General features: G+C 40.6%; 1 protein-coding gene across 4 annotated transcripts in view; it reads left to right on the top strand.

The window, feature by feature from the left end:
• LOC127580156 (BAH and coiled-coil domain-containing protein 1-like) overlaps nucleotides 1-25,292 on the top strand; it is a 251,414-nt gene that overhangs the window by 200,430 nt on the left and 25,692 nt on the right. For 3 of the 4 annotated variants that reach the window (XM_052033375.1, XM_052033374.1, XM_052033377.1), the window contains 5 exons: nucleotides 4,285-4,383; nucleotides 8,914-9,043; nucleotides 9,908-10,025; nucleotides 11,890-11,965; nucleotides 13,443-13,551. In XM_052033375.1, coding sequence (XP_051889335.1) covers nucleotides 4,285-4,383; nucleotides 8,914-9,043; nucleotides 9,908-10,025; nucleotides 11,890-11,965; nucleotides 13,443-13,551 — 532 coding nt within the window. Of the gene's footprint in view, nucleotides 1-4,284; nucleotides 4,384-8,913; nucleotides 9,044-9,907; nucleotides 10,026-11,889; nucleotides 11,966-13,442; nucleotides 13,556-25,292 lie in introns of all 4 variants that reach the window. The other variant, XM_052033376.1, reaches the window with a different exon arrangement.

Here is a 25,292-nt window from a genome sequence, read left to right as displayed (position 1 = left end):
TAGCCCCTACCCTAGATTTAAAGCTCCCAGGCTCATTATGCTATTCTTGACATCTGCCCAAAGCTGGTGGGAATGATAGTACCATTGGTAAATGACCAGGATCAAAGTTGGTGACGGAAGAGTTTGCAAAGGTGTTGGATCCCAGAATCAATTAATTCCGTCCCAGCAAAGGAGACATTGATTGGAGGAGAAGACAGGAAGTGACCTCCGAGAAGCTTCCAAAATGAATGTATAATTGTTTAGCCTGAGCAGCTGGGAGCATTGTCTTCACTGTCTCCATCTTTCACCAGCAAATTAGAGACCACAGGCCTTAGTCAGATCGCCAGTTAAAATAGCTCGCGCTTCCCAAATACAGTGGGCATAGCACTGCCATCGAAATTAGACAGTCACCCCTCTGCAGCAGGTGGGCCTTGCCTTGCCTGCAATCCAGCAAGTAAAAATTGTGGGGAACACATTGCAACTTCATTAACATGAATATTATAATGTCATAATAATCATTAACATAAATAGTGGGTTCGGGGCTGGGGAAACAGGAGTTAAAATGGATTTTATGTACCGCAAAATATCTTCAAATTTAAATTCTTTGTCCTTGCCTTTAAATGGGCTGCTTGCCATTTCTACACCAGATGAATGCCACAGCTTCAGCTCTTGAATTTCGTGTTGCTCTGACTCTTAAAGGTTCATTTTTTTCTCTTCACCGTTCTGTTGGTAGTTGTGCTTTCAGTGACCTGGGTCCTGCACTCCTTAAACCTCTCTATTGAGGCCTCCTTTAAACCCAGCAGGTTGACCAAATGTTTGTCCCTCCTTCTAGCACCTCACATGTATATGAAGTGCTTTGAGGCATTACTCTATGTTACAGAAAAATGTTATTATTGATGTTGAATTTTCCCTCTACCCAGTCTGCAGCAAGGAGGAGATTGGCTTCAACATCTGTCTGCCTCTGTCCTCCTCATGACTGTGGATGTATTCAGCTTTGGCTGTCGTTTATTTGACAGCAATTTATTAAAATATTTATTTGGCTAAAACTCTTGCTGCTCCATACACAGAAAGCTGAGATGTCACAGTAAACTAAATCATGTGATAACATATTTGTGGTAGACTTCACTCTATGCTCACCAGCAACATGTTCCTCTTGAATAAATAAGTTTTAAGAACAGCCGATACTGAGCTGACAATCTGGACAGCAGTGTGAAGGTGTAGAGATCAGATCAATTGACTGTCAGGCCAACAAAATACATGGCCACTATTAAGAAGATGTACAAATGCATGAAATTTAGAGGTGAAACACCTCAATTGCTTCATTAGTGCAGATCAAACCAAAACTTCCAAGTTTGGCCGTCCTTGAGTATTTCCAATGGAAAAGGTGCTGCCACAGGATAAATAGTTGTAATGTTTTAATTAGCTCTGCAGTTTTCAATCACTGGAATGAAAACTGAAAATTAGATCAGGCAGCACCTGTGGAGAGAGAACCAGAGTTAACTTTTCAGGTCGATCCTTTTTCATCATTCTGTATACATCCAGCATTTTCTGATTTATTTCACATTTCCAATTTTTGCAGTATTTTGCTTTCAAGTCAGCGAACACGTGCAAAACAATTAGTGCAGATGTTAGAGAAACGAAGGACTGCAGATGCTGGAATCTAGATGAAAAACACAATGATGCTGGAGGAACTCAGTAAGCCAGGCAGCATCCGTGGGGAAAAGCAGGCGGTCAACGTTTCGGGTCAGGACCCTTCTTCAGAACTGAAGATAGGAAAAGGGGAAGCCCAATATATAGGAGGGAAAAGCAGAGCAGTGATAGGTGGACAAAAGAGGCGAGGTGGGGTGAGCACAGGGTGGTGATAGGGAGATGCAGGTAAGAGATAGTGATAGGCAGGTGCGGGGGAGGAGGTGAGAGCAGATCCACCAAGGAATGGGTCAAAGGTAAGGAGAGAAAGGAAAAAAGAGGGGTAGAAAAAAGAGAGATAGACTAGGAAATGGAAGAAGCATGTTGGGGGGAGGGTGTGGGGAAGGGGTGTGGGGATTACTTAAAGTGGAATTCAATGTTCATGCCGTTAGGCTGCAAGGCTCCAAGACGAGGTGCTGTTCCTCCAGTTTGCGCTTGGAAGTGTAGATGTTAGATGATAGAAAATTAGCCTGTTCAGAATATGCCAGTGTACCAACAATAGACAAGAGGTTCTCCACACACCTGTCATGAGTCATGAAACATTTGCTATTCATGTCGATTTGATTAAATATTTTGTGGACTAATTCTGTACTGGTCTCAGGCCCTCACCTCACATCACCATGGTCAAGAAATTAAATTGCAGCAGTCCTTTAGAAATATAAGTAGTGTGTGGATATGACAGCTAGGTTTTCATAATGGATCACACCCATTACCAGAAATACTGACTCCAGCATATGCTTCAGTGACATAAAATTTCCAATGCGGCAAACTTACTAATCTCTTTACCTTGACTCTTAATTCCAGTGAAAGGAGAGTTAACAACAGGAATGAAGAATAATAAACTATGAACAGCCAAATTAATCCAGAATATAACCTGTCCAGTACTGAGAGAATATTTGAATGGTGGTAGATTGATAGAACTACATTAGTGTTTATTGCTCTGCTAATGCTGTAACAGAAGGAATGAGGACATTGTAATTTCTCAATACAGCAAGTCCAAGGTCCATCTTGTTTAACTACCATCCCTGCAAGTTGCTTGTTCTGACAACAATGGAATAGTTGAGTAACCATGGCAATCAGTTTCCATCTACAATTTAGATCTGACCCAGAAGTGATGCAAGGACAACCCAGTGTTGGAGAGCTTTGGAAGTCATAGCTTTGTGGTTGCCACTTTCCCCCTCAGCCCACTATCAAGGCTCTTCCTTGTTCCCATTCAACTCTTTATTAGAATTTGTGCACAATTGGTTCTACAGATATAATAGAATAGAGCATAAAAATACAATTAGAAATTGCAAATATTCAGTACTCAAAGAAAGCCCAGCTGTGGAACAGTCGACTGTAATAGTGTGACTGAGTGGGTTCCCAAGTCAAATATTCACCAAACTGCGGTTTTCTTTTTATTTTGCTGCAGTGGCCATTTCACTCAAAGTCAAAGTCGAGTTTATTATCAAATGCACAAGTACATGTGTGCACAGGTGCAATAAAAAACTTACGTGCAGCAGCATCACAGGCACATAGCATCATATAAGCAGCATTCACAAGAAAAAAAATAAATTAAACATAAATTATACACATTTTTTACAAGAAAGAACACAATTAGAACAAAAAAGCAAAGTCATTTTAGTGCAAACTGATCAGACTGGTCATAATGTTGCTAAACTTTAGTGATTTTTGCCAGTTGGTTCAAGAACTGAATGGTTGAAGGAACTAGCTGGTAGTGTGGAATTTAGGCTTCTGTATCTCTTACCCGATGGTAGCTACGGAAAAATGGCATGGCCCGGATGGTGGGGATCTTTGATGATGGATGTTGCCTTCTTGAGGCAGCGCCTCCTGGGGGTACTACTAGTGGTGGGGAGGGATGTGCCTGTGATGTATTGGGCAGAGTCCACTACTCTCTGCAGTTTCTTATGTTCCTGTGCATTCGAATTGTTGTACCAGACCATGATGCAAACAGTCAGGATACTTTCAACAGTACATCTGTGAAAGTTTGTTAGAGTGTTCGGTGACAAGCCAAACCTCCTTAACCTCCTAAGAAAGTAAAGATGCTGTCACACATTCCTTATGATTGCATCTATGTGCTGGGCCCAGGACAGGTCATCTGATGTTATCTCAGAGGTATCTCAGTTCTTAGACCAGAGGAGTGTGGCATGTACAATAATCAGTGAGCTCCTTGGATCGCATGCTTGCACAGGAATTTATACTTGCTGCATCTGGAGGGGCACATGAATGTGATGGAGTGAAAGTATGCATTTCCATAGTTTTCATAGTTTCTGTAGTTTTCCATAGTTTTGCATACTACATCTGTTTTGGGAAGGATAATTAATGGGGTGAGTCCTTGACCCTGCTTGGCCCTAAACTTGGCATTCACCAGTTTAAGGTGAACATGTATGATGGGTTTTAAGATTACCAGCTTGTTACCTTAATCAAAGGGCAAAACAGATTCAATCCACATTTGCCTGTACCTAATACCCAGAGACTGGTAGACATGGCAACATGTTGACTCCACCCTGGAACAAGACTTTTCTGTGTTTGAGGCTTCCACATGGAATTTGGTTTTTACTTTGTAATTGATTCCAAGATTCTTGTACTGACTCCAACGCTTCTGTTTCTCTACATTAGAAATCAAGTGGACTCTGCCTCTCCCAAAAAGGAACAAACTCCACTGATTATCAACGAAATAGGCTGAACAAACTCAAGAGCAAACTCCCTGTGAAAGAGGTGAGGAGACTGAACAGGCAGCACAGCGGTACTTTTGCAAGTTGCCTCAGTAACTGATTTTCTGGGCTTGACGAAACAGCAGCAGCTACTATTTATTTGCATAAGATGTTTATTTAAAAAACACAGGGGAAGTTGTTGATGATCTCTAAATAAGGACTGAAAGTCATGGTTCCCAATCAAATCTTGGAATGAATTTTTGATTATTCTGCACTGCCATTTTGAAACACACAAAACTGATTCTGATGCAGACATTTATTAAAGTAACTTTTTTTAATGGTTCTATGGTTCTAGACAAAGAGACTGTGCCAAGTAATTCACCCCTGGCTAGTTATGCTAATCATGCTATGTAGTGCCATCCGTAGTTGTACTCTAGTTCCAACATCCATAACATTTGAAAGGCAGAGTACAGTCCCTGAGGCTACTACACAGTGTGCTCTGCATGCTGACTGGAGATGAATTTCTAAGTAAATTGTGCTTGGGTCCATATTCCTGTTACAATCTCATTTCTAAAAATAAAAATGTGTTAGTTCTTTCTTTAAGGAGCAAGAATCATCATTGAATAAGATGCAGGCCCTGGGATTAATTTTGGCAAAAACAACAACTTTCCCAGTTCAGGACCTTCTGTGCTGAGCTTCCCCAGAGTTCTGGTTAATCTTTGGATATACTGGAGCACCCTTCAATAGTTATTCCCATAAATATTTTGGACATCAGAACTAAAATAGGCAACTCTTTTTGTAACCTGAAGACCCAAACTCAACGATTCAGGAACAGCTTCTTCCCCTCCACCATCAGATTTCTGAACGACTCATGAATCCATGAACACTACCTCATTATTCCTTTTTTTTGCACTATTTATTTATTTTCCTAATTTATAGATTTTTATCTCTTTGCACTGTATTACTGCTGTAAAACAACAAATTTCATGTCATATGGCAGTGATAATAGATCTGATTCTGTTTGAAATTTTTGTTGTTCCTTAGTTCGCTTACAGTCAAATTACCAGCTTCCACTTCACCTAGGGAGTTTGATGAAGCACACCATCCCACATGTTTTGTTTAAATATCTGCATGTAATCCTTGATGTTCAGGTTGGTCTCTTGAGGTAGAGTGTAAAGAGCTGAGGACTGTACCTATGATTGGTGATATAATGGTTGCAAAAAATATTTTTGCAAAAATATTTTGCATCCCCAACGGAATGTTCCTCATATAGACCAATTTCTTTACTAAATGTTGATGTTAAAATTTTATCTAAAGTTTTGGCTCGTAGGTTAGAAAATATTTTACCATTAATTGTATCCGATGATCAGACGGGGTTTATCAAAAACCATTATTCCCATTTTAATATTCGTCATTTATTGAATATTATTTATTCTCCTTCTAATGAAATATCGGAATGTGTGACCTCTCTGGATGCTGAGAAGGCCTTTGACTGGGTCGAATGGAGTTACCTATTTAAAACTTGAGAGAAATTTAATTTTGGGCCCAATTTTATTCAATGGATTAAATTACTTTATTTATCTCCTTCTGCCCGTGTTCTTACTAATTTTCAACTTTCTGAACTTTTTAAACTTCATCGCGGAACTAGACAGGGATGCCCTTTGAGCCCTCTGCTATTTGACCTAGTCCTAGAGCCTTTAGCTATTGCTTATCGAGAATCTGCAGAGATTGCCAGTATCTCCAGGAGAGGTACCATCAATAAAGTTTCGCTCTATGCTGATGATTTACTGCTCTTCATTTCTAATATTGAGACTTCGTTACCTTCTATGCTTTCTTTACTTTCCCATTTTAGCCAATTTTCAGGATATAAATTGAATTTACACAAGAGCGAACTTTTCCCTTTGAACAATCTGATACCATTCGATATTAATCTTCCTTTTAAAACTGTAAGAAACCATTTTACCTATTTGGGTGTAACTATTACTAAGAATTATAAACATTTATTTAAAGAGAACTTTCTTGCCTTATTGAATTATGTGAAAAGGATCTTACCAAATTGGTCACTCCTCTCTATATCGCTGATTAGTCGCATTAATTCTGTTAAAATGAATATTTTACCTAAATTTATGTATTTATTTCAGGCTTTACCCGTTTTTATTCCTAAGTCTTTTTTTGATTCTCTTGACTCAATTATCTCTTCTTACATATGGGAAAACAAACATCCTAGGTTAAATAAAGTTCATTTTCAGAAAGCTAAAAATAATGGAGGGTTTGCTTTACCTAACTTTAGGTTATGTTACTGGGCAGTCAATATACGAAATCTTACTTTTTGGTTACATTATATTAATCATGAAGCCTGTCCAGTATGGGTCTCTTTGGAAGTTAATTCTGTTAAAAAATTTTCTATTATTTCTTTGCTTGGCTCTTCACTTCCTTTATCAATAAATAAATTAACTGATAATTTGGTAGTTAAACATGCTTTGAGGATTTGGTTACAATTGAGAAAATACTATGGTTTATTGAATTTTTCTTTCTCTAGTCCCAATTTTGCTAATTTTTTCTTTAGACCTATGACTGATATAGTTTTTAAAGAATGGGATAGATTGGGTATTACTCATTTTCAGGATCTGTTTGTTGGAGGAAATTTCTTAACGTTTGAACAATTTGCAAATTAGAGATTTTCTCTGATCTCAAGTACATACCTTCCCTATAAATCCTGATAAGAACTTATTAGATGTAATTTTTAATTTGAAGCCTTTCTATGATGCTTCAATATCTAAGATTTATGGTAGATTATCAGGAATGAATAAAGTCCCTTTAAACAAAATTAAAAACGCTTGGGAACGTGATCTGCAGATTTCAATTTCTGAGGAAACTTGGAATCAAATTTTTAAACTGGTTAATACTTCATCATTATGTGCATGTCACCCCCTCCTTCAATTTAAAGTGGTCCATAGCGTCTACCTGTCCAAAGACAAGTTATCACGTTTCTATTCAGATATATCTCCTTATTGTGACAAATGCAATAGTAGAGAGGCTTCCTTAATCCATATGTTTTGGTCATGTCCAAGTTTGGAAAAATTCTGGATAGAGGTATTTCAAACTTTTTCCATACTTTTTAAAATAAATTTTAAGCCAAATCCTTTTACTGTATTATTCGGGATTGTTGGAGAAAAAGATATAATTCTGGAGACTTCTGACTTACACATATTGCCCTTCATTTCTCCTATAGCCAGGAGGGCTGTATTGCTTAAATGGAAGGAAACTATTCCCCCTACTCATGCTCAATGGTTATGGGATGTTATGTCATATCTAAATTTAGAGAAGATCTGTTGCTCTATTTCTGGATCTATTTCTGAACTTTCAAATATTATGGGGACCTTTTTTGAACTACTTTCAAAACCACTGATAGGGTGCTAAATGTACAGATACTGGCCAATACTGCTATGTCTTTAGGATGTTACTAAACAGCTTTGGTTTTGGTAGTGGGGTTAGATTTTTTCTATAATAAAATTATTCCAACTTATCAGTATCAATTGATATTTTTTTGTTTATCAATATGAAGCATTGTGACTTCTTGTGTGATTCAATACAATCTATTTTGTAACATTTTCTTTTTTTCCTTTGTTTCATGCATTTTGTACTTCTTATTTGAAATTAATAAAAATATTGACAAAGAAGGAAAAATATTTTTGCATAAACAATATGATGGGGAAATGAGTCTTTGCTCCATGATTGTCAATGGAACCATTACATCAGGTTTTAAAGTTCAGCTAAGGTGTTTATGTCCACACATCTCTGAGAACTGGGGCCCTGACAGACCATTTCAAAGCAATCCATTCTCAAACTTCATAATTAAAGATTAATCAGGAATAACCACAACCAACAACAACTTGGCATTTATATTAAAAGTTACACACTCGGAAAGATAGAAATCTGAAGTAAATGCAGAAAATACTGGAAACATTCAGCAAGTCAAGCAACATCTGTAGTGAGAGAAAGAAACTTAACTTTTCAGGATGATGGCTTTTCATCATAATTCAGCCCCAGTTATTCTGACCAGTTTCAGTTTTATTCCAAGATAACTAGCATTTATACCAAGGTGCTTCCAAGGAAAACTTGACACTATGAAACACAAAAGGAGAGAGGTTCAAAAAATTTGGCTGAGGAGATGGGTTTTAGGATGTGCCTTAAATGAGGGCAGAGAGGCAGAGACATTTAGAGAGGGTATTCCAGAGCAAGGACTGGCAGCCAATGGCATGGCCAGTTGTAGTGGGGCAGTTAGGGTCAGGGATGCAAAGTGGTCTCTGATGGATGGAAGATGGAAGATGTTGTAGAGATAGGGAGGGGTGAGAACATGTTGGGAATGGAAAACAAGGATGAACATTTTAAAATTGCAAGACAAGGAACAAGTGTAGGTCAGCAAACAGAAAGCCGATAGATGATTGGGTCTTGGGAGTGAATTAGATATGGCAGAAGAGTACACTATAATAACTGCGAGAGGAGTGGCTTTCACTAATATTACACTCACAATGCTGAGATTAGAGATAAACAGAATGTACATTTTTGAAAGTTTTATTCTTTTTTCATGCAGTCAAAAGGTCGAGCTGTCAGTAAACTGTTGGAAAGCTTTGCAGCAGAGGATGACTTTGCATTTGATGAAGACAGCAGCTTTTCTGAGGAAGATGCGAATGCCTCTGTGAGCTCCTCAGCAGAATTGTACGGTAGGGGCTTTTTATTTGAAACGCTGCATAGATGGTGAACCAAAATCAGACTGAGCAACATCTAAGCCGATGATGTTTCAATATAGAACAGGTGCTTAACAGAGATGTTAGTCAGGCTGCAAATCTCGAAACATAGAGAAATGGAACAAACCAAACATTTTACAGATCCGGTACACCACAACAAGAAACAAAGTAACATTATTAAAAGGGTAATGATACTCTCGCAAGTAATGCGATTTTTTATTATTTTAGTATCCACAAGATCTTTAGAGGGGCAGTTCATTGCAGCTTCCACATATTGTACAGATTCTAACAACAAAATGTTTCACCACGCTTATTTGGTTTGCCTCTTCTCAGCTTCATGCAACTTGCTCACTCAAGTCAGCCTTACTTTTTCTAGGCCATGCCAGGCTTTTGTCGTACGAAAGGGAACCTACACCTAAATGACAACCCCTACTCCAGCGGGAGATGAATATTTACCTTAGTTTAAAAAATGCAACAAAATGACATCACCAACATAATCAATACAAGCAGCTAACATTTCCTTGAAATGCTGTGAATCTTTCCTCTCCAGAGGGAAGTCAAAAGTAAACCTGTATTATCTTGATTTTTTTTTCTCTTGTTTCCGTTTGGCATGAACATTTTTTTGAAACCAGTGTTCGAAAATAGAATGAGACAATTCCTTATCAGTCTACTTTAGTAAACAAGGACATGGCAAAAGCAAATTAACTCAGGAAGGACAATTCCATGGCAAGTAATACCAGTGAATTATACCATCCACCACACTAACTCCTAACTTAAGTTTGGCATTGAACCACAGGGAGACAATCTAAAGAATCACATTGTTTGTTCTTCTCTTATCAGTTCCTCAGTCCTGTGCCATCAGTAAGGAAGATCTTAAAGAAGGACTTCGAATCCTCATACCAAAGGAAGACAAACTGCTGTATGCGGGAAGTGTTAAAATTCTCCAGTCACCTGACATGTAAGATATAGTTTTTCTTTCATTCCCTTTTGCAGTAAATGAGTGATTCCTTGATGTCCCTTAAATTGTTTTAAAATCATTCTTCAGGTTTTTCCTTGCCACCTCGGAATCCCTAAGCACCTAAACTAGTTTCTCTATTTAATGGAAGAACCCTTTCACTCACCAGAGACATGAACCAAATCAAGAAGTTTTGTGCAAAACATTGTTAGAAATCATCCTGAAATTGGAATAATAGAATTCAGCCACACACAGTCTCAATGGATGGAATAAGTCAGACCTGAAACTTTGTAGTTCAGTCCTTGGTTTCTTGCTTTAAAAAAAATACTATTGAAAGCACATTTACTGTTTGCTACAGAGTTGAGCTCTTATAAATGTGGATCTGGACTTCATGATCACCAAATATTGCAATTAAATGCTTATCAATCATCTTGATTTTATCTGCAGATCACAGAGTTTCTGAGGGTTCCAAACTCTTCAAGATCATTTAAAAAGCACAGCCTGCGGATGAGGGACATTAGTTCATATTTAAGATTACAACAAAAATAACCTGAATTGGTTTCCTGGCTCCCTGTAATGCAGTAGCTGTGGTTCACATAAACAGGGCAGCTGCAGTGAAAGCACAGCCAAGAGCATGTTAATTCAAGAAGGAAAACTAATACCATGTATAAAACAGGTGGATATAAATATAATGAACTTAGTGTATTTTTGTGGGTTCTGGACTCAAGATCGTGTTGGTATGGTTGGTATGGACTCCAGACAGCAGAATGATCTCCATCAGTCTGCCTGTTCATTCCTTAATTCATAAACTGGGCACATAGGAGGGTTAATTATAGGCAAGGGATAATTACAGGAACCAATGGCAATGTGCATTGGCATACAGCCCTACATTTACACACACCACTGTGGCTGCAGCTGAATTTTGTCAAGGGGGCTTAAAGTAAGCTGTGGGTCAATAGCTACATGTGCAAAGGACAAAGATGAGGGAGCTAGGACCCCTCTTTTCTACCCCTTTAGTGCTATGGCAGGTGATGCTATTCTATTGTATGAGTTTGAACGCTGTATTCTCTATATCGGTGTTAGGCACTCATTATCACTCGATAAACAGATGTGGCGCTGCTGACTATTAAGTCTTTTGTTTTTAGTTTGTACCTTGCTGCATCTAGCCAATAATAATCAAACAATTAAATTCTACTGGTAAAGTCAATACCAATACCAACTGTATATCATATATCTGTATCCAATGCATTAGCCACTAGCCAATATGTTCTGATATCAACAGATATCAGAATGAAATTTACTGTGCACTGTGGTTCTTTAGTGCACTTGTTGAGAGCACCAAGAAGCTGCATTTGTTTCTTCATTAAGTGCAGGTAATCACGAGAAACATACACAAAGCACTCAACGATTTCTTCAGCCCACTAACGGAACTGCATTGCCCATTTTTTTCATTCTTATTCAAATGCCTTTAGATTGTTTCCTGTGTACTGCTAGCTTTCCAGTACACCTCTCCCTAGTTCCTCTTTCCACTATTCCTCATCCAGAAGCACAGCCATTGAATCCAGAAGCAGCTCAAAGACCCACGGATAAAGTGGTTTTCCATTGCTCCCTGGAATGAGGCAAATCAGGCCGACTTACATTCCCAAGTGCGGCTGACAGTGGGAGAATTGTGTGTTTGGCAAGCTGCACTGTGTAATAGTACACAGTCTTACTGGCTCATGTTCCTGCAGCTAAGGAAACAATTTAAAGGGCTGCCTCATGTCGACTATATTATCCTCTCCGATTACACAATTCATAAATATTTCCATGCGTGGACGGATGTATCAACACTGTGTTTCAGTAACTGGCTTTCCTTGCCTTCCTCTAGCTATGGTGTTGTGATTGAAGGAGAAAGAGGAAACCGACAAAGAATCTACTCCCTGGAGCAACTGCTGCAGGAAGCGGTGAGTGCCCTTTGTGATCATTCCCCACTGCGCACCGCAGACAGTTTAAATCTCGTCCAGTCTGCCTCCTTTTCCAATGAATTAAAGTTCAAGATGAGATAATGGATATTTGATTACACCATGAGAATCAAGCTGAGCCCTATTCTTTGCGTATATGAAATCTGCAGAAAAAATTCATGTAAAAAGTTAAGTTGTAATTAGCAGTAAGAAGAAACAGATAGTCATGTGCAGGTATGGAGCTTAGACGGGAAGGGTGTGGCATCAGGAATCATTTATGTGGATTAAAGTGGGAGAATCTCACATTTTCTACCCTGCCATCTTAATTGACTTGGAAAAGTTACTTGGCAAAAGAACTAAAGAGGAGATGAGGCAACTTTTCCATGTAGCAAATTGTTATGATCTGGAATGCACTGGCAGGAAGGCTGGTGGAAACAGGTGCAGTGTTAACTTTCAGAAGGGAATAGGATAAGTACTTGAAGGGAAAGGATCAACAGGCTTGTACGGGCACGTCTCCTCTGTCCAGTGTCAGCCATACCTTAGATAGAAACACTATCACCTCAGAATTAGAACCAATACAGAGAACAAAATATAGACTGGCACCCCAGTGTAGTATAAGGGGAGTTCTGGACTGTCAGAAGTGACGTTAATTTGAGGTCCCATCTGTTCTTATTAGGTGGATATGAACGATTTTATGACACTATTTCCAAGACATGCTGGTATGTTCCCTGAGTGTCTTGACCAACATTTAACCCTCGATTAAAATTACAAAAAGTATCATTAAATTGTTATGGCACAGATGGCCCTTCAAGTCTCTGCCAACTCCAAGTAGAACATGGATATGAAAGATTTGGAGGGTTATGGGGCAAACACAGGTAAATGGGATTAGTTTAGATAGGCATCTTGGTCAGCATGGATGAGTTGGGCCAAAGGGCCTGTTGCCATGCCGTATAACTCTATGAATCTATAAATCAATCCCGTCAGTCCCATTCCCTGCTCTTTCCCTATAGCCCAACAAATTATTCCCTCTCAAGGTAGCTTGCTGTGCACATATGGACTGCCAAGTTCCTACATTGCAACCATGACAGCAAAATAAAAGCACCTTAATGGTTGTAATACATTTTGGAATGTTTGAGATTATGGAAGGTATTCTTTATAAATCCTTCATCATTCTGCGATTCTGTGTTTTTAAAGCTTTTGTTCCTCTAATGCTGCTTAGCTGAGGTGGGGCAGAGAAAGTGTGCATTTCCAGCATGGTAGGTGGGAGGAGGAGGTGTGGTGAAGCTGTCCATTGCCAAATCTAAACATTCTTTGTCATTGAGAATTTGTGTTTTACCAACTGGAACTGATAACTGCCTTGATTTTGTATTAAAGGCATATTCTTATAATTATTTTTTGCAGATTTAGTTGTGAATCCCTGTGATGAATGTGTTAATAATACTAAATGACTTTGTAGAATAATTTAAAAATATATCCACAGGTACTTGATGTCAGACCTCCCTCTCGACAGTTCCTGCCGCCTGCTACCAGGGTCTGTGCTTACTGGAGTCAGAAATCCCGCTGTCTGTACCCAGGAACCATCATTCAAAGTAGGTGATATATCTTCACTCAAAAGCCAAGTGTACAGAATGTGGAATAAGTATCTGAAGTATATTGTGTATTCAGAGAATAAAAATAATAATGCATATTATAACAATCAGTAAACGGTTGGCCAAAGTACAAATGGCTTTAATATAATCAATTTGATGTAGCCTTGGAAATGAGAAAAGGATTACTAAAAGAAGTAAGTTGAAAAGACAACAAACTTACTGGAACGTGCTCCTTACACCCCAAGACCAACCAACCAAAGTAGGATCTTGTGTTCCCACCGGTATAACTGGCCAGCTTCCTGCATCTGTCAGAGTCCAGTTGTGTTATTGTGCACCTTTTATTGAACTAATTAAATTCAATCCATTTTGTCACCATGGTGAAAGCACCATTAAAAGGTCTCAGCTGACAACAGTCCTGGAGATGGTTAAATGAGTACCTTTTTTACTATCAAATATTTCATGCACCATTTAACAGATTTCTCCCCAGTCAGCTGGGAGCCACTGGGACAGTTTAATGTGATGCATGCTATTGGTGAGTGAAGTGGTAATGTGAGAATGAAGCTTTCAAGATTTTGGCACAGCAACAAAGAGGTGTTTTTGGAAATTCCTTCTTGTTGGGTTCCTCCCTGATACACGATATAATCTTGCTCCTATCCTATGCAGCTTATTTCATGGTCTTCCCGTAACTTGAGCAAACCATTTCTATCTTATGTGCCAGTGTCAATAACAATTAGTCCAATTTGTGGTTTCAAATTTTGATTTCAGTTCTCCAAAACCAAAAAGTCCCTTCCTAAAGTTGAATCTCTTTGTAGAGTTTCCTCTTCAGCTTTGTTGAATCTAAACATTGAACTCATCTCCAGCTGTGATGTCATGCTTCCTGAGGCAGTTGTGACTGCTACTGATTCCCTGCACAGTAATACCATGTTGCTACTCCATATTGCTAATCTATTCTTCAATTTGAATGCTGGCGCAATTGCTTTCCTATACTGCACTGTGAGCTCATTGTCTTTCTGGACAATATTGTGATGCTTTTGATTCCCTTTGGAGTAGTGTGATATTGCACCTTCTCATTGTATATTGTGACAATGCATTCCCATAGCTTTGGTTGGGCCTCACTCATTTAGCAGCTACAATCATTCTGGATAGTTCCCAGTCATACCATTGCATGTAAAACTAGAGCCTAGAAATTCACCTGCACAACGTCTAAAAATCATGTTTGCATAGAATTAACCAATGTCGCACATATTTCTGAGTGATTTCATGCCAAATGTTAATAAGATGTGGATTTATTTGATCCAAGAAACTTGTGTTCCCTTGTGCTATTTTCCTGCCTTCCTGCTCACATAAATGATGTCAATGCTTGTGAAACACCCAAACTTAACCTTCTGGTGTGAATTCCAGTGGCACTGATCTGAATCACAACTGATGCTGTTCACTCATAGAAGAATCAGCTTTCGAAAATTCTGAAGGTGGTGTAGCAGTTAGTGCTGCTGCTCCAGTGACTCGGGTTCAATCCTGACCTTGGTGTGAAATTTGCATGTCCTCTCTCGGACCGTATGAATTTCCTTTGGGTGCTCCTGTTTCCTCCCACATCTCAAAAACATGCTGGTAGATTAATTGGCTCCTATGTTGCCTGTTGGTGCAGGTACGTGCCAAAAGACTTAAAAGGGCATGTGAGGGAATAACATAGAGGGGCTACAGGGAGGGGAGAAATACAGGGAGGATCCTGCTAGGCTCAGTACCCTCCTTCTGAGTCACTGAGTGTTGGGTTTGGGAGAGTTAACCCCAGTAATTATTAGAGGGTAGACAAGATGTTCACATACCCTTGTGGTGTTTCTCTGGCTTCCACTCGCCCAAGTGACGATAACACCTAAAATTTGTTCTGGTGAGAATTTTGCACCACATTCATCTTAACAGTGACTGGTGCCATTTACTTTGAGAAGAACCAGTTTTTAGTGATGCTAAAAACGTTATTTAAAGGGTCAGTCACAGGCAGAGTTCAGCACAGCTCTGTGTGAAACAAGGCTGAAGTAGACTGACCCAGTCACCACACCCTCAGCTAGTTTTCAGCAGGTAGTTTCAGTGGCCAGAAATGCCAGAATAAATCCTGTAAAAGAGGAGTCATTCTATGTTTATCATATTGGAATTGAATAATTCTTGGAGGAAGACAGCTGAAAAAGAGGTGATATTCAAGTCAGGGAAATGTCCGGAAGGACACGAATATTCTCTATGAGTGCCTGCACTTCTGGAAGACCTGCAGTGCAGCCAAGTGCCCCTTCCAGATGTAAGTGCAAAAGGCACATTTATCAAAAGGAAAGAATCCCCTATTTGCCATTAGAGTATTTTCTGCCATGCAGCAGAACATCTTGTGTGGCAGATCTCAGCAGAGACTGTCTGCAAGGATCCTGAGGCAAGGTTTTGAGAGTGAGGGTGACTCTGGCTACCAGTGTGAGAGTAGTGCAGCTACTTGTCTACGTTTGCTCCTTGAGGTTTGTATACTTCCCCACTCTCTCTTCCCACCCACCATCCCACACTGACCCCTGACATCTGATGTGGGCACAGACCGTAAATCACCCAGGGACATGCGTACCTGGAAATCTTTTTAAGGAGCAGACCTGGACACCTATTGACTGTAATACACTGGCTCCAATAAGTGCAAGTGCAGACCCAGACATCGGGAGTACAATACCAACTGGAGTCTATGGCCAACACCAACTGGTCTGATCTTGTGGATCTTGTGTGTACACATATACAAATCTAATCTTGAGCACAGACACACACACACACACATACACACACGCGGTTCCATTGTATCATTACTCCATGATACAAGGGATGCCTCTACATCCCACAGGGCCAGTGATCCAAAATCAATGGACTTGTGTTGTTTTCAGATCTCTGAGAGAACAATGTCAAAATCTGACCCCATTTCTTTGATGGGGGTGTGGGGGATTGAAGCCAGTATTAAAATGACCCAAGGATGAAAGATCAAAAGGGTCGGAGTACATCATCATGGCAATGAGCAGGATCAGAATGCATTTATATAGTGAATATTGGGATCAGAGTGCACCTCCATGATGATCATTTGGGTCAGGATGCATCTCTGTGGTGTTTGGTGAAATCAGGATGCAACTCAGGTGATCAGTGGAGTCAGTGCGCTCCTCACATTGGTCACCAGGGTCAGAGTGCATCTCCATAGTGATCAGAGGGGTCAGGCTGCAAGTCCACTTTGACCGGTTGTCTCATCTCTTGCACCTTGCTCAGAAAATGTGCCCCAAAGCTCAAAGGTGCAAACAATTGATCTGTTTGTCCAGCTAAGGTTAAAGGAAAGGATTGAATTTTATTTTACATACACCAGTTACATCATGTACTGCTCTTGTGGTACTGGTGTAGCATCCACATCTGTTACTTAACCTCTGGGGTCCAATATTATCTCAATTCAATCCCCTCCATACCTCCCTTTCCAGTCATAGGATAAAAGATATTCTAGGCACTACCTACTGGATCTGGGAATTGTCAGAGGAATTGTTCACCTGTAACATCGGATATCCAGCAAATCTCCCATTAGTAGGATGGGTCAGGCAGTAGTCTGGCTCAGAATGTGGAAATTGAGGCAAAAATGGATGGGAGAAGAGATGGGGAAAGGGAATGTGGGAATATACAAGAGAAAAAGGACAAGGAGAAGTGTACTGCATTGATAAGGAGGTTAAAAGGAAAAGCAAGAGACAGAGGAGAGAGGAAAGCAGGAATAGCTAAAGGTGAAACCACAGGATGGCAATGAAATGGAGGGAGGAGATGAAAGAAAGAAGGGAAGAGGTGAGCATAGATAAGGGGCAGATGACAAGGAAGAAGGGACCAGAGATGGGAATTTCTTGGGAAGAAGGGAGAAGTTCCTGGAAGTTTTGCATTGTAATTGGGGCAGGGGGAGAAGCAGCATGGTATTCACTGAGTGGGAGTGGGAGCAGGAACTGGGAGGAAGGGAAGAGAAAGAGTGCTCACATGAACTTTTGCCTTTCACTGTGAGCTGTTCTTGAGTTATCAGCCTTCTGGGGGCTGGATCAGCACTTTTGAAGCTGTTGGTCAGATTTTGCAAACTTACATTGACGGCATGACAGATTGACTTCTTTCCACAACTTTTACTGTGCTTAATCAATGTGGAATCAAAGATTTACAACCACATCTGTGGTTGATGCAATCTCCAGTTTGCAGCTGGACCCATTTATGTTTTAAAAGTTACGCATCACCTGGCACACAGGGTCACTTTGAACATGCTTAAACTTTTCAAGCACCAAAAACTGTTACTTGAACTTCAACCTGATAAAATGGATTCTAACAAGGGGAGAATGGAAAAGGGCCCAGAGCTGGAGGGAGAGAGTGGAGCCTGAGACAAAGTGCCTGGGCCAGTAAGAAAGCAGGTATTGAAATTAAGTAAAAGGAGATTGAACGATCCTGTCGAAATAACTTGTGAGCTAGCACGTTTCCTGAGCTTCCTATGACTGAATAGTAACTGATTCCATGTGAGTTGTGGAGCTGACTGATTTCAGTTCCAATGCTCTATATACGTGTACTTTTCTTTACATACTCAAACTGTGGGGAGGGCCTCTTTTTGTCAATTTAATGGTGCCCTAAGGTAAGACCTTGCAAACGACTATACCGCATGTAAACACTTGGTGCTGTGTACAAATGAAGCAATTGATTCCCAAATGTTGATGTTCTGCCATTTTTGGTCCATAAGGGGTAAAGCTATGGCCTGGCTCTCTGCTGGTGCTTTGATTTAATCAACTGCCAAATGCAAAAACAAATGTTATATCCACCAGCAAAATCTCATTCGTAATGAAAAGAATAAAATCAGAATATTGAACATTACAGCGCAGTACAGGCCCTTTGGCCCACAGTGTTGTGCTGACATTTTTTCATTCTGAAGGGAATTGATGTGGAAGATGCTGAGAGGCTGTTTTACTTGCTGGACATTTCCAGATTTCCTTACAACATAGAAGGAAACTATTTGGCCCTTTGAGGCCATTCCGGCTCACAGAACAATCCCATTCTGCCACTAATTTTCCCTGTAACCTGTTCTCCCACCAACTTCCCCCAACACCTCCCCTCCCCTCCCCCATCTCACCTCTCCTTGATTCTACCACATTTTTACGAGGAACAATTTAGACTGGCCAGTTAACCGATCAAACTGCATGTACTTGGGGTGTGGAAGGAAAGCAGAGCATGCAAGGAAATCCAAGTTGTTACAGGGAGAATGTACCAATTCTGAACCATTTGAATCTGTGACTCTGTGAACTCCACATAGAGAGCCCTGGAGGTCAGGGCTGAACCCGGATCACTGATATTGTGAGGCGGCACCACTGGGACGCCCACAGGTCATAGTCTCAGGATAAGTGGCTAGCCATTTTGGTCTGAATCATAAGCACCATTCTTTACTCAGGGGGAGGGTGACTGGAGGGCAGGTGTAAAAAATTGGCAGTCAACATCCCAATAACAACTTAAACTGGTGCCAGTTACTGTTCAATCTTCACATCCTGACATACTGACAGCCCTAATGTTATGAAGATGGTCACCCTGCCAGGGCGCTGTAAATCTTTGGAGCTCTTGACACCCGAGAGCCGTGGATGCTCCTCGGTTTAGTGTATTCAAGATTGCGAGCCTTGGCTTGTTAGAATCAAAAGATTTGAGGACTGGCCAGGAAAACAGACCTGAGCCGCAAGGTTGGACATGATCTTCTTGAAAGGTGGAGTGGGCTCAAGGGGGCCCTTGGCTGCCCTCTGCTCCTTTTTGTTTTGTTTTTCTGTTTCTCCCATGTTTCTTTGTACCTCTTGTGTTAACTAGCTGTAGGGAAGTCTGAAAAATTCACGGTGGGCACAAACCTTTTGTTACTATTTGATTATTCACACACCTTGTTCATCAGCACTGATGGTTAAGTAGATCTCTGAATTTAATATTGCAACTAGCTTAGCAACCATCAGCGATCCAAGCTGGAAAAAGTTTCCACTGTAGTGCTGCAGTCCAATCACTGAGCTCTGTCTACAGCAACAGACCTGGGGTAGAAAGGGCAAGATGCTTGGAAACAGGGGATTGGTGTGCTAAGGGAAAATAAAAGAGGCCTGGCACTTGCTAAAAGACACGAGTTACATCACTGAGAAAATTACATGGAATGTGGTAAATGGGTTCAGCATTTGGAAAGATGCCAGAGTACTTTGTAAAAATGGGAAGTCATTGCACCCTGCTGTGACACATTAGTAAAATCACTATAATTTGCTCAAGCGCTGAAAGGACTCGGCTAAATAAGCTGGAAGGTGGAGTTGCAACTTGATGTGGTGAAAAATGTTCTTTTGTGTCTGGGGTGGAAGCTGTATTGTTTGGTTAATACAGTGGAGGCTTAGTTTGCTGAGATATTTAATATTATTTCCACACACACACATTTAGTAGTTTTGTTATTCATTTCCTTTCGGCCTCTCTGAGGCCTGCAGTAACACTAGCACTAGAATGGAAGTGATCACATGGTATTTGCCATGCACAAAATGCAGAGTACACAGAAGGCAGTGCTCAGCTGAGGAAGGAGCTCAGTCAAACAGCAATAAAATAAAAGGGTCAGTGGTGCCTTACTATGTGAGCAGGACTAGAGACACTCTGACCTCTCTCTTTCAACATCCTAAAATACATGCCAATGATTCTGCCATCAGATTCATGCTGCCTCTTAGATAAAGTGATGGGGTGTAGTCCCATGCACTTGCTGTCTGAATCACTGTTTGGGCTCCCTGTTTTTCACTTGAATTTATTCAAGAAGGGTGCAAATTTGGTCCTTCCTCCATCTGACCAGACAATGCTAACCCAGTACCTGACTCATTTCCTGTGAAGGATTATGCCAGAAATCAAGTATGTCCAATTCAAGAAAAACTCTGGGAAATTCTCTCACTCCCTTGGTAAAACAGGAAGACTGCAAGAGGTTGATCTTAACTTTTCGTAATCACAGAATCCCCCCCAACAAGGAATAACCCTTTGGGAACTTGTCCCCTTCTATTACCTTGTTGGCCACTTCGCCTTTTGATAGCTTATTCCTCTGGCCTCTGATTCTCCATGAAATGAATTACTTCCCAAAATTTACCCTGCTTCTTTTCCTAAGCATTTTATATGCATGACTCCCAGTGCTATTATTTCTTACCTCCTGAAGTAATCAGTACAACTAGACAGAGTCTAAGTCATTCATTACCTCATGAACTTCCTACCTGAGGCTACTTCTCTCAAAAGTAAGGAGCATTAACTTTTAAAGCCTGTCCTGTTTACTATGAATGCTCAGGCTAGACATCATTGTGTAGACGTCACCTGGAATCCTGATGAATGGTCTCGACCCAAAACATCAACTGTCCATTTCCCTCCACAGATGCTGCCTGTCCTGTTGAGTTCCTCCAACAGATTGTTTTTTGCTCCAGACTCCCACGTCTGAAGTCTCTAGTGTCATCATTGAGTAAGACCCTCTCCATGACTGTTATCCTGGCAATTTTGTGGGTGTGAAAACCAGAAGAAGCACATCTTCAGTTATGTGTCCTTGGCTGGAGAGAAGTGATTCTCTGAGCTGCCACCAGGTGATCCCACCCTAGGCATCCCAACCCACACTGAGCACTGTCTAAGGCCGGGAGGTTTTCGGTCAGCATTAACTGTGTGCATCTGCACTAACATGGTCTGACCTGAGGATACCATCATCGTGTGGGCATCTGATCCAGTAAACTCATTATTATTGAGAGGCAATTCACTATCAGCTTGAACTTCAGTTTGATGTGACCCAGAAACCACTGTAATTGCATTCCACTGTGAGGGCAAATTGATTTCATTCATGTCACACTGAAAAAGGCAACACTACATGACTAAATTCCTTGGCCTGTGAAGAGGATGATGGAGCTCGGTGCAGCACAGTCCACTGTGTTCATGTAGATTGAAAGTCCTCTGTCTTGCTCAGTTATGAGCAGAGTGAAGCAAGGCAGCACCATTACTCCAAATCAAGACCTTACCTGAGACCTTAGTGGCCAGTTTTATACTTTCTGCACTTTTTAATAAGTGACCAGGTATTAGTCCTATTTATCTTTTAACCTGATCAGCAACATTTCAGGTATATCCCCACCTTGAGTTTCCTAACTGCAAGCGTGCTATGCTATTTATTTATATTTACATTAAAGGATGCATGGACCCATTCCCCTTTATGTCAACATTAAACTGCAGCCCACTGCTTGTGTCTAAATTACTAAACCCCATGCACATTTTCATGTCATTGGCAAATCTCAGAATAGAGCTATTTACATTCTCTTGTAATAATTAATGAAAATCATGAAGAACAAGAGCTTGCATTATATCACACTTGTAACATGGTAAAACATCCAGATGCACTTCACAAAAATATCACTGTCAGCATTGGATACCAAACAAGGTACCAAAAGCTCTGTCAAAGGGTTAGGTTTTAAGAGCTTCTTAAAGAAGAAGAGAAAGTTAGGGAGAAGAAGCAGTTCAGGGATACATTCCAGAAATGAAGCCTTGGCAGCTGAAGGCACAGCCACTAGTGGATTGGTGATTGTTGGGAATGGTCAAAGGGCCGGAACTGCACAGGTATCTAGGCCAGGAGGAAGTTACAGTGGTGGAGAGGGCAAGACCTTGCTCCTAACATGGAAAATTTCCAAAATAGTTTAGTGTCAGGAAACACGGCAACATCATGTGGCTTGACCTCATACAGGACTGTAAAATGAGGGCCACTATGAACATTTTGTAGGGGTTGCTGGGGAGCCTTGTTCAAGTTGAAGCTGCCACAGAGCTCCACAATTTCTTTGATCTGTGGAAATAATTGAAAATGCTAAGTATGTTGGCGGGGTGCTGCATAAAGACCAGTGTTTGTCAGGTGCAGAAGTGACAGCAAGATTTAGTTTATGTGCAAAACCACACGCGTTATTATAGTTACCCTCCTGCATGACCTTCACCGTGTTCATCCTGTTGTCAGTTGCAATCACTCCCAAAGACAAATTAAGTGAGTAGGCCCACTCATCACCAGACCACAGCAGAAACTTTGGAGCACTGGCTGTTGTATGATTGCTATCTAACTGTGCCATATTTAGAGGTGCAAGTCCACAACAGGTTTCCACAGAGCAGCCACAGGTATGTGGTGTGAAAGTAACCTCATGTTGTCATCAGTCCACGATAGATTGTACGTTGTAGAGTAGTTCCGTGCATGACTGATGAGATGAATGACTCCTCCCTCAGCCTCTCCAACAAACAGCTTTTCACTAGAGTAACTTGATAATTACACCATAAAGCTTGAGGAATATCCTGATTGCATGCACAAGGTTGGACCAACCAGAATGAGTAGGAGATCAATAAATTAATGATTTTTGGAAGTTCTTGTAGGGGTCTGTTTGACTTTAGGTTTTCTGGGATATCGTTATCATCCACACTGACACTTCCTGCAGTTATCCTGGTACTTCATGGGGCTCTTAGCCTGTTCAAACTAGTATTCTTCCACCAGCAGTTCCAAAGAGCTTTACGATCATTATTTGCAGAAACAGATAAAATGAATTTGCACATGCCTATGTCCTGCATCTGTGTTAAGCAGTGGTTTAAATATCCCAAAACAGGTTTTAACATTTGTGTAAATGCAGGACAAGACATGCATTTTATCATCTCAAACATTCATGAACATGTCCATTGAAAATGTAACCACTTTGAAATGTACCTGAAGGGTAAAGCTGAGAGACCATCAGATATGTCCCAGCTTGAGGATGCAGTTTCCAGTTTCCATGCTTGTCATATGGAGACTCAAAAACAATATCATAGAAGTGAACAAAGGAAAGCCAACCAGTTCCCTCATAACCTGAGGTTGGCCGCTGTTTGGATTGTTTGGGTTTGAGGTATGTTACAATTACTGTTGGAATTATTTACTGAAGAGTAAGGTTGATCTTTGGAAAGCCGTGCACAATCTTGCTTTACCGTTTGGCAGCACGTTAACCAGAGAACCTGCAGAAACCATCTCTCCCAATTCTTTATTGTCATGGCATCACCAATTATGCACTGCTTCCAAGCTGGATTCTGAGATCAGACTAAGGTTACTCAGTCTAACAATGTACCTAACTTAGATCACTTCTATAACACAAGGATGGCATTGTCATACCTTCATCATTATGGTTTCTGCCACAACCCATGTTTGCTGCAGATGCTCTCTGAAGAAAAAAAGTGCAGCCTCGGGCAATGCAGCTGAGTAATGACAGACCCAACAGGACACATCTTCTGCTGCAGTTTGTGGAGAAACATTTAATTGCATGTGAGATCAATGCCAAAGCTCTTTCTAATGCCTCTTCATGGAGCTATCCCACCCCTGTTCTCCAAATGGCAATGCAAAAAAGGAGGTTCGTCCTGGGTCCTCTCCAGGCCTAGAATTGGTGCTGGTCAGGCAGCTGCACCCCATTCGGGAGGCCAGGAGACATTTAAATACTGGGCTTCAGGCTTCATTACTAAACAAAGTGCCTGTCTTGCCACCACAGGCAGCTTCTGCAATAAACTCAAATTGTTTTCAGCAAGAAAATTACCTTTAATTAACAGGAGTAGACTATAATAGCTGCAAACAAAATGACAACTCTCTGTGCAGCCGATCCCAATCAAAGCAACAATGATTTTGATAATTTGCACAGTAAAAATGATTTGATTTTTTTTAATGATTGCTTTGGCACTGTTGATCTGTTGAGCTGCATTCCACTGAACTAACGATTAATACTGTGCAGACTTTCAACTCAACTCTCCCCACTCCTTCCTGCCCAACTTAAAAAGACATGAAACATGCTATGCACCAAAGCAGAACAGAACAAGCTGACTTAAAATGTTCCAAGTGCACAAACTTGAGTCTAACAAGTCTGCCGCTGTGTAAGGAGACAGTGGTGAACAATGGCTATTATTCACTGTTAGCCTGAATGAAACATATGTACTTCACCAGTGTTAGCACCAGAATTGGGCTCCCTTGACTGCAAAGGGTGAATGTCAGAAGTGTCATTTGAACAGCCACAGAACCTGCAGGAACCATTTGCAGCAGCTTTGCTTTACCGGCTTCAGCTGAAACTATAACTCAGCTCAATCAAACTGTCAAAATAGAGTGAATTCAGATTTGCAAACTAGTTTAACAAACATTGATAGGCACAATCATATTGGCTACATTCTCATTAAATAAAGGAAATCGTAATTGGCCCAGCATGGATCCTCGCATCTCACTTGTGTGACCAACCACGAGTAGAAGCCAGGCTGCAACTTGGCTGAAGTATCGTTCCTTTAAACAGCTGGAAAGAGCTAAGCTCAGTCCTGATTCAATTAACGATAAGTGGAAACAGCACCTTAAAGGCTTCAAATTGGGCCAAGTCTCCTTTTTTTATATAAATTAACGTATTGTAGTGTCTGGGGGTTTCTTTGGTGTTGCTGCAAGTACTATCATTCAGAATAGGCAGAGCTAACAACAGCACATCCTTTGTTGAAGCAGTCATTTTCAAACTAAGCAGCAGAATCTGGTACAACAATGTATCAAGGTCAAACCACATGGTACACAGATCTTAAAGGTACACTCACACTTGCATATATTGCTTCCCCTTAAAGTAAAGTCGCAGACACTTGCTGACAACTAACTATCTACATACGTATAAGTAGTTATTCAAAAAGTATAATTTAATACATGAAGCTATACAATGAAATGATTCTTTACAGATATATAGGGTTCTACA

This window comes from Pristis pectinata, chromosome 18 (genome assembly GCF_009764475.1).
Source record: "Pristis pectinata isolate sPriPec2 chromosome 18, sPriPec2.1.pri, whole genome shotgun sequence".
NCBI lineage: Eukaryota > Metazoa > Chordata > Chondrichthyes > Rhinopristiformes > Pristidae > Pristis > Pristis pectinata.
This window is presented reverse-complemented; position numbering and strand designations above follow the sequence as displayed.